At 58.5% G+C, this 9,621-nt stretch overlaps 1 protein-coding gene across 1 annotated transcript; it reads right to left on the bottom strand.

Annotated features, from left to right (window-relative positions):
• Positions 1–1,491: 1,491 nt before the first annotated feature.
• Positions 1,492–8,845, bottom strand: AGT (angiotensinogen). The gene is made up of 4 exons (XM_016196054.2): positions 8,017–8,845; positions 3,662–3,929; positions 2,421–2,565; positions 1,492–1,683 (listed from the first exon to the last, which is right to left on the bottom strand). Exons 1-4 carry the CDS (start codon positions 8,843–8,845, stop codon positions 1,492–1,494), a joined length of 1,434 nt encoding a protein of 477 aa, XP_016051540.2.
• Between the last annotated feature and the right edge of the window lie 776 nt (positions 8,846–9,621).

Below are 9,621 nucleotides of genomic sequence, written 5' to 3'. Positions count from 1 at the left end.
CGCTTGGGATGTGAGGGATGAGCTGAGATGTGGAGGATGTCGGAAACCCTAACCCCAACCCTGGGCCTCCGTGAGAGGAGCGGACCCACCACCTGTCCTTGCACACGCTCTGGTTGACCTCGATCCCTTAGAGTGTGGCTACGATGACCCAGCAGAGGGGCGGGCGAGCCCTGGGCACCAGTGCGCAGGGCAGTCACCGTCCAAGCAGAACACGGACACTTCCACCTAAGCCGATGAAACCACGTACAGGAAAGCCCTCGGTCAGCTCTGAAACCGGCCGTCGGCGCTCCCACCCCGCTGCTCCCCAGCCCCCGTCCCCGCTGTCACCTGCCCCTCAGCTCCGGCAGCTGCTGTATCGCCTCGCCTGCCGAGCTGGTCAGTGTGTACGGGAGGGAGGAAGACTTGCTTCCCCCACCTCGGCAGCATCCCCAGTTACCCGTGAGCGGCGTGGCCTGCGGGTGCCCGCCCTCCTCAGGCTTTGCCCCAGATTTAGCAGGTGGGGGCCTAATCCCACCGAGGAGGACAAGCAGGGACATTCAACAGGCAGGGAGGAATGTTCAAGTGCCAAGATTTCTCTGACTTCTGCTCCCCAGGCGCAGGGAGGGACAGCCTTACTCTGTGTCCCCGAATGCAGAAGCGCCATCTGCCCCTTTCCTTCCCAGCTGCATGGGGGCGGGGCCCCCCTCAGGCCCACCTGCGTGTCACACAGCCCGTCACTGTCGTCACTGTCGCTTAGGAAGGGAGGGCCCAGGACAAACATCACCCTCAACTTCAAAGGAGGGTAAAGTGCCCGCCTGCGCCTCCCAGGGAAATGCCGTCTGAAATGTGGCTCAGTCCTAGGAGGCCTGTTCGTTTGTCCCGCCTGCTAAATAGCATGTATTCTGCTAAGTGAAAGGGAGGGTTTTTCCCTTTTGCTTATTGTAAGACATTTATTAGTAACACGGGATAATCAACCATGGTGTTACACTCTTCCATACATAAGGATGCTTGAGTTTTTCAAAACTCACAAGTACTGTGGGAAAGAAGAACTGAGAAACCAAGAAAAACTCAGGCATGTGGACCCCCCATGTGGGTCATAGGCTCGCATGCGATAAGCTGCATGTAAACCCAGGGCGGTGGACAATGCATACTTTAATTTTAAAAGCCAATTTCTGTTTCCGTAAAAAAAGGGAACTGATCGGTGTCACAAACACATATGTCTGTGCAAACTCTTTCCAGAACAGCCTCCTGTGCTGCACCCTGGGTCTTAGCTCCCCCGGCTCCCCAGATAAACCTAAGCAGCAGAGGCTGCTTCGGCCGCAGGCTCTGCTGCTCATGTGCACGGTGCCTCCACGCGGACCGAGGAGAAACGGCTTCCTTCCAGCTTCGAGCTGGCTCGTGGGGGAAGAAGTGGAAGACGGCGGCGACAAGTTAGCGTTGCCCTTGCCCACAGTGCGGCTGCGTGGCAGTGGCAGTGGCAGTGGCAGTGGCAGTGGCAGTGGCAGGCCGGCCTCACACCACCCTCAGTGGGTTGGCCACACGGCCCAGGAAGTGGAGGGCAGTGGAGTCTTGGTCATAGACGGCAAACAGGAACGGGCGGTTCAGGGTCACCTCCAGGGCCCCGGGGCCCGCCGGCTGCTGGGCAGACCCTGCGGGCTGCTCTCCCTGGTCTGCTTGGAGTTCGAACAGGATGCTGTTCATCACCTGTAAAGCAGCAAGTGTTGGGGTGGCTCCTGCAAGCTCCGCAGGGCCCAAGGATGGCTGTGCAGAGCTGCCCGCAGGGGGGTGTCCCAGCATGCCGGGGGGATGCCCAGTGCCGGCGTGTCCCCAAGGACTCTCACTCAGCGCAACGTGATGGCTCCTCCCTCAAGTGTCCCTCGTATCTCCCTCTCCACCTCCCACCTTGCTGTCCCGGTGGGATCCCTGGCCCCTCCACTCTGGCCCACTAGCGTTTGGGTGATCCTGCTCACTTAGCACAGAGGGGTCCTGCCCCCCAACAGTGGTCTCTGAGGCCAGGACTGGGAGTGACCCTCTTTCTCTGAGCCCAGAGCCCAGAGCACGCAGCTGCATTGTCCCATGTGGCAGTGGGACAGTCTGTCCACAGTGGGGTGTTTCTCTAAAGCCAGGAGCTGTCCAATAAGGCTGGCCCTGGGCTTAGGGGCACTTTCCTAGTCCCCACACTGCTGTAGGATCTGGGGAGGACCCCAGGCTGGGCAGAGCCACAAACAGGGTGGGAGGGGTTTGCTTCTCTCCACCTGTCTCCGGAAAGCCCCAAAAAGCTTTGGTCACATCTCTTCCACCCTGGGTGCACACCCGCTTGGCCATGTTTTCCTCTCCCTCCTGCCCTAGACCACCTTCCAGAAGCTTCCTCTGTGTTGCTCCCATCACACCTCCTGCCCTGGGAATGCACAGTTCCGAGTCAGGCACGGGCCTCACGGTACCTGTCCGACTCTGAGTTTGTCACTGCTGATTTTGTACAGGTTTGCCTCGGGGCCCAGCAGGGTGGGCAGCTTGGCCTGGGCGAGCAGTTCCTGCAGATCGTAGGACCCTCGCAGCACCAGCTGGGGCATGGTCAGGTGGATGGCCCTGTGGACATGACCCACAGTTAGGAAGGGCCCAGGTGGCTCCCACGGTGAGGCCTGGGCCCCCCACAGAGGGCTCGCTGAAGACCCAGGAAACCCACTGGCACGTGTCCCTGCTGGAGATGATGGTGATGGTTGTACCACAATGTGAATGTACTTGATGCCACTGAACTATACATTTAAAAATGATTGAAATGCTAAATTTTATGTCATATGTCAACACAAAAAAAAAGACAAAAAAATAGTTGAGCCCTGGCCAGTTTGGCTCAGTGGTTAGAGCATCACCTGGCGCACTGAAGGGTTGTGGGTTCAATTCCCAGTCAAGGGCACGCACCTGGTTTGCAGGTTCCATCCCCAGCCCTGGTCAGGGCACCTGCAGGAGGCAACCAATCGATGTGTCTCTCTCACATGGATACTTTCTCTCCCCCCCCCAACTCTCTCTAAAAATCAATGAATTAAAAATCTTTCGGTGAGAATTAACAAAAGAAAAAAATGAAAGAGTTGACCCCTTAAAGCAGACTTCTGGGCCCCCTGCTCTGCACCTGGCGTGTGGGCCAAGTCTGCTGCCCCCGTGGAGAAAAGCTGCTTCATTCTCATCACCATCAGAAAGACGGGCAAATGACTGAGCAGCCAGCCAGGGGTCCTGGAGTCAAGGGAAGCTCCCCGAGAAGGCCCCCAGGTCTCTCAGGGGGGTCCAACCCTTCTGGGAGGTCAGCCCCCAAGAGGCACTTAGGACCCAGCAGATGGTCTACATGTCTGGGTCGGTGTCAGAAAGGTCCCTGCTCAGAGTGGGCATTGGCATGTACTCTGACCCCCCCAAACGGGGTTCATATAAGCCCGAGGAAAATCACCTCTCCTGCCCCAGGACTATGGTACATCAGCCAACCAAGCACCGGTCAACAGACCGGTGGAGGTGAGGATGGGTGTGCAGGAGCAGCAGAGGCCACCACGGCCTGTCCCTGCTCTGTGCCCAGGGCTCAGCCAACACCAGCACCCCATGCCCCCCACGTCCCCTCCCGCCCTGGGCAGAAGGACCGGCACAACACCCCCTTTCCAGGGGAGCAGCTGGGAGGTTCCGAGCAGTTCCCCAGGGGCTGTACCGGGGAGACAGGTTCTTAGTCCAGGTCATGAAGTCGCGCTGGAAGGTGAGGGCCTCAACCTCCTCCAGGGCTGAGGCGAGGTGGGGCTGGATCAGCAGCAGGCCGACGTTCTTGCTGAGGGGCACCTGGGTCATGGAGAGGTTGTTCCGGGTGTCCCTCCAGTGCTGGAAGGTGCCCATTCCCGAGAGCATGGGGACGGAGACGGAGGTGGTATTGTCCACCCAGAACTCCTGGAGGCTGGGCAGCAGGGAGAACCCCTTCATCTGGCCTGGGGACAGAGAACAAGGGAAGAGTCAGCCTGGTTGGCAGGCATGTGGGCACAGGGAGGGCCGTCTGCCCAGCTGAGGGGCAGGGGCTGGGCTGGGTAGGCCTAGGGGACCGACCCCAAGGCCTGGCTCCTGCCCTCCCTCCCCAGCACACCCGAGCCACTGCTCTTTCCCGAGGGCTGGTCAGGTCCTCTTCCTGCAAAATCCAGCCATTGTGACTTTGCTCAGGTAACAGGGATGGCCGATGGCAAAGACACAGTGCAGCCAGGCACCAGCCTGAGACTGTGACCTGTCACCTTACTTAAGGCCCATAAGGACACCAGAGAGCTCAAGGAACCAGCCCACTAGTAACCGATGGGGCAAACTGCACCCAGATCTGTTCTGGCCAGAAGCCTGTGGTCCAGCATGCTGACTTTGTGTTGTTTTGTGCTTTATATTAAAATAAAGTTTACTTCTTTAGGGCAGTTTTAGGTTCACGAAAGAACTAAGAGGCAGGTACAGAGACTTTGCATGTACCTGCTACCCCTGCACACACAGCCCCCCTCACTGTCAGCACCCCCAGCAGTGATGAGCCTGCAGAGTCCACAGTTTACATCAGGGTTCATTCTGGGTGTGGTACATCCTATGGGTCAGGACAGTTGTGCGATGACATGTGCCCACCGCTGTAGTGTCACACAGGGTGGTTTCACGCCCCCAAACATTCTGGGTGCACACTCGCTTTCTGATCTTCATACAGCACCAGCTATGACAGATTGAAGGTGTCCTCCAGGGTCCCTTCTCCCTTTCTTAGTCACAGAGGGAAAGCTGGACTCACCCCCCAGGAATGAAGGCTCATTTCTCAGAACCCCTGCTGCTGGGGACAGACCTACGGCTCAGCTGCGCCCAGCAGGTTTGAGCTGATGTGCTATGTGCACCCCCTGTGATGGGCCTGGGGGGGTGCACCCCCTGTGATGGGCCTGGGGGGGTGCACCCCCTGTGATGGGCCCGGGGGGGTGCACCCCCTGTGATGGGCCTGGGGGGTGCACCCCCTGTGATGGGTCTGGTAGTCAAGCTTCTACCCCGACGTCCACTGACACCCCTGCCCCCCACAACCCTCCCACTTGCCTTGAAAGGCCCATTTGTGGTGTTTCTGGGAAGAAAAGTAAAATTGAGGAAGAGACCACCGAGCAGCCCCTGGCACTGACTGGGGAGGCTGAGCAGAGGTGACTTAAAAAGAGTCACCTTCCCTCTCACTGAATCAGGTCCCTGGGCCGGGGCGGGAGTAGGAGGGACAGGCTCCCTGGCAGGAGCGAGCAGCCTGGCTTTGTTGTCCCGGGTCTGTGAGAAGGGAGAGTGGCCCTGGCACCTCCTGTCCTTTGTACCCAGAGCGCTCTGGGGGTTGACAAAAGCAGCTCGAGCACGGGTGTGGGAGCTTCGGGGCTACCCTTTCCGACAGCAGGGAGGGACCTGAGAGCATCGTGCTCAGTGAAACAAGCCAGCCAGAGAAAGACAAGTGCCACACGATCTCACTCATATGTGGAACCTAATGAACAAAATAACCGATGAACAAAATAGAGACAGACTCATGGACACAGAGAACAGACTGACAGCTGCCAGAGGGGTGGGGGGTTGGCAGGCTGGGTGGAGAAGCTGAGGGGATTAAGCCGAAAAAGCCAAAAGCCTCATAGACGACAGTGTGGTGATTACCAGAGGGAAAGGGGGTGGCAGGAGGTAGGAGAGGGTAAAAGACGATAAAGGGAATAAACGGTGACGGGAGACTTGACTTGGGGTGGTGAGCACACAATATATTACACAGATGATGGATTATAGAATTAGGCACCTAAAACCTATATAATTTTATTAACCAATGTCACCTCAATAACTTCAATTTAAAAAAAGAAGCTTCGGTGGCCTTCCTGCCATGCACCCCTCAGGAACCACCAGGCCCAGCAGGAGACTTTTTCATTTAGAGAGAAAAAAAGTACTAAATTTTTTCCACCAACAAACTAAAACAAACAGACTCTGGAACCTGGACCGAGGGGGCTGCCCTCTCCCCTCTTCTCATCTGAAAGTACCATCCTGGTCCGGAGATTAAGTAAATCTCTCAAGGTTAAGTCAACGGATGTCGGATGTTGTGGGACCCGCCAGGGCCAGCACGTGGGCTCGAGGTGACAGGAAGTGCTGGGCAAAGGGTGCCTGGAGCTCACAGTTGTCCAACCTGCCTGTCCCAGCTGTGCACTGAGGTGGCTGTAGCAGGACATTATGACTAAAAGAGGACTTGGAGCTCCCTTGAGCTCGAAGGGACACGGCCTGCTCATTTCATAAAGGACACACCGTGGAGGGCGGGAAGGGGGTGTGCACCCCCAGCTGATGGACACTGAGGCAGGGAAAGCTTAGGGCGCAAGGTCAGAGGGCTGGACCACGGCGGGCTGGGGAGGCGCTCGGATTTCTGCGTCCTGGGCGAGGTTTGCCTTTCCCTACATGTCCCCCTTCTCTCTCTCGCCTTCCTCAGCTCTGTCCTCTGGAATCATGGGGACAGGTACTTTTCCAAAGCGAGGCCGCATTTCTGACACCAGTGGCTCCCTGGCTTTGCCTTGTGGGGGCCACGGCTTTCTCAGTGAGCTGTCCTCCCGGGGCCCCCCTTAGGGATGGCACGCCAACCCACGGCCCCCTGTGCCCTCCGCGGGTGGCTGTCCTCCGCTGAGGGCCCCGTGCCGGATTCTGCTCCAGTGACCTGTGGGAGCTGGGACCCGAGCAGCCCAGTCTGCCTTCTTCTTTCTGCCCCAAGGGCAGCAGGAGGTCCTTTCACGGGTCAGGTTTACAGAGTGAAGTTATCAGACTGGTCCTGCCTCTTGAACCTCTCCCCCCACAGCTCTGTCTTCAGGGGCTGGCTTACTAGGCTCCCTGTCCCCCAGAGGCTGCTCATCTTGAGTGACCCTCATCAATGTCCCTCAGACGCAGTGCTCCCAGCCCACCCATCGACCACAGAGTTTGCCTGGACGGTTGCAAAACCTCCCAAGGACCCTCCCGTCTCCAGTGCACACAGCAAAGGTCATTGGGACGACCTCTGGGCAGGACGCTTGCCCACTTGGCCACCTGCCACCAAAGAACTCTAACCTTCCCAGTAGCACATTCCGAGTCTCAAAATCTGGCCCTGACCCATCTTTTCAGCCCTGCCTTCCACGGGCCCTCTCTCATCCTAACATCCTGATCTCATCCCTCACCCTGAACTTGGCCACCTTGACTCGCAGATTTACCTTCCTGGAAGCCCTGCTCCCCTTGTCACCCCCAAGCCTTTTGTCCGCTCCCCGGTGACCCCTCCTCCGAGTGCTCCGAGCCTCCCGGAGCACCTTCATGGAGGACTTTTACCTGCAGCTGTGTGGCCGAGGCATTTGCCCACAGGATCTGTCTCCCCCATTGAACTTCAACAACCTGGGGTCGGGGCCCATGCATCCCTCCCACCCGGCCCCTCTGACGTGCCCAGCTCAGCACCCCGCAGGCAGCGAGTTCTCAATGATTATTGGGTGACTGAGTGAGCAACCCGAGTAGTGGGGGTTGCTTCTTAATAGCCGTCCCAACGTGAAAGTGATTTAAGCAAAGAAATCTGTTATTTTTACATAGGATAGTGACCTTTCAAGAGACAGGAACCCTCAACCTTCTCAAGAGACAAAAACCCAGCCCTTCTAAGAGAGGAGCTGGGCCGTGGGGGTCAGGAGATGTGGGTTCGGATCCCAGGCCCTCCGCTCATGGCCGGGCCATCTCGAGCAAGTCACTTTGTCCCCCTGCATCTCTATTTCTTCACCAGTAGCAGCTCTTCGCTGCGCACGGGGAATTAAAGGATGGGAGTGGCAAGAGGCAGCACAGTCGCTGCAGAGACAGGGCAGCCGGTGGGCAGGCGGACGCCCAACCAACCCTCATCCAAGGAGCCCAGTGGGCCAGCCACTCCTTCCCTGAGGGTGGCCCCAGGTACTGCGCCATGTCTGCCCCCCTGCCCACCTGCAAGGCCGAGCCCTGCTCAGCTGAGATGTTGGACATTAGGGCCATGGAGACAGAGAGCCGCCACCCTCTGGCACCAGCCGGGGGGCAGAGCCCGCCCTGGCTTCGCCTTACCTTGGAAGTGGATGTAAGCGTTGAAGAGCAGGGAGCTGTCGGGGCTGCCTTCCCTCAGGGGCCTGCCCATATTCCACCCGGTGGCGGCCTGCATGAACCTGTTGATCAGCTCACAAGCAAGGTTTGGGTCCCTGGACAGGTCGAGAGAGCGCGGGAGGGTGACGGGGGCGAAGGGAGCCAGGCCCTGCACGAAAGGCCACTTCAGGCGCAGGCCGTCGTTGGTGAACAGGCCCACCACGGTGGACAGGCGCAGCCTGGCCGGGTGGCCAGCCCTGTCCTGCAAGACCAGAAGGCCCTGAATGGCCTGCAGGGTCGAGAGGACCTTGTGACCATCCAGCTGGGAGGTGCAGCTGAGATCCTCCCCGGGGACGCCCAGGAAAGTCTGCAGCCTGCTGGCCGTGGTGCCCAAAGCTCCCAGGTAGAAGGAGGTCAGGGTGCCAAAGAGAGCCGTTGGGGAGAGGATGGCCACGCTGTCGTCGGTCTGTGTCTCGGTCAGCATCTTGTACATGCGGAAGCCCATGAAATTGAGGAGCATCCCCACCATGGTCACCCGCATCTTGTCTTCACCCCGGAGCTTCTGGGCAGCCAGCACTAGCTTCTCCCGCAGGCTCTCTTCGTCTACTGGGGGCACCTCGTTCTGAATGGGGAGAGGCGTGAGGGTTTGGTCTTTGGGCGTCTCCCCATTGGGCTTCTCCAGCTGTTCGCAGGTGCTCTTGCTGTAGACAAGGAGGTGGAAGGGGTGTATATAGACCCGGTCAGCAGTGGGCAGGCCAGCCCAGGCCAGCAGACAAAGCATGGTGGCCCTCAGGCCCACACCCGCAGGACGCATCTCCGACGGGCACTCGCTTCTGCAGACCCTGAAACAGTTCACGGAGGGTGAGAGGTGATTATTGAGTGCCCTCTAGCCAGACTTGTTCCTGTGCCCCCTGCAGCCTTTAGCTTGAAGAGACCCACCGTGTCTGCAAATTTCAACAAGAAGAAATAGATTCAAAGGTCCATAGAAAACATCTATGATCCAGGCGCAAAACGCCCGCTCACGGGCTGAGGCGAACTTTTGCAGGGTTTTGTTCCATGTTCTGTTGCATTTTTATAAGGGTGGGCATGTCCCTTCCTGGCTACACAGGCCTCATAGAAAGATCGAGTCATCAGGGAAAACTGTGGACCCCGCAGGTAAGCAAGCCCCCTCCCCGCTTTGCACTGGCGACCGGCACAGGCATGGTTCAGGTGACGCGATTTCATGGGTCATTTCCAAGGCGGGGGCTGCTCTCTGCTCTCAGCCGTGATCGGCTCCCTGCCCCGAGGGGTCTCGGTCAGCAAGCAGCGGGCAGCAGGCAGCAGGGCATCCAGGCCCCATGGGTGCTCCTGGCAGTGTGTCTGGCCTGATGCCCACTTCCTGCGGGCCTCTCCTCCCTCACCCCCGCTTGGTCTCCCGCTTCACCAGTCCCTCCTTCTCAGTGTCCCTGCTCCTGGTGGCCCCGTGGCTCCATGAAAATGGTGAGGGTGGCTGCTAACACTTACAGAATGCTTAACACCGCCGGGCACTGCATCACCCTCTCTAATCTTTACCACAGCCCTCCCCTCCTGCTGCGGCTTTCTTTACACCCG

Source organism: Miniopterus natalensis, chromosome 21, assembly GCF_054644295.1.
Source record: "Miniopterus natalensis isolate mMinNat1 chromosome 21, mMinNat1.hap1, whole genome shotgun sequence".
Lineage (NCBI taxonomy): Eukaryota > Metazoa > Chordata > Mammalia > Chiroptera > Miniopteridae > Miniopterus > Miniopterus natalensis.
The sequence above is the reverse complement of the archived record's forward strand: the minus strand, read 5'-3'. Positions and strand labels throughout refer to the sequence as shown.

Bases quoted from the DNA above. Each gene is read 5' to 3' on its own strand.
- AGT (XM_016196054.2), bottom strand. From the start codon at position 8,845: ATGCGTCCTGCGGGTGTGGGCCTGAGGGCCACCATGCTTTGTCTGCTG. The intron at 2,566-3,661 runs GTACAGCCCCTG...TCATGTCCACAG, and splicing joins ACTAAGAACCTGTCTCCCCG to GGCCATCCACCTGACCATGC. The intron at 1,684-2,420 runs GTACCGTGAGGC...GCTGCTTTACAG, and splicing joins ACAAACTCAGAGTCGGACAG to GTGATGAACAGCATCCTGTT.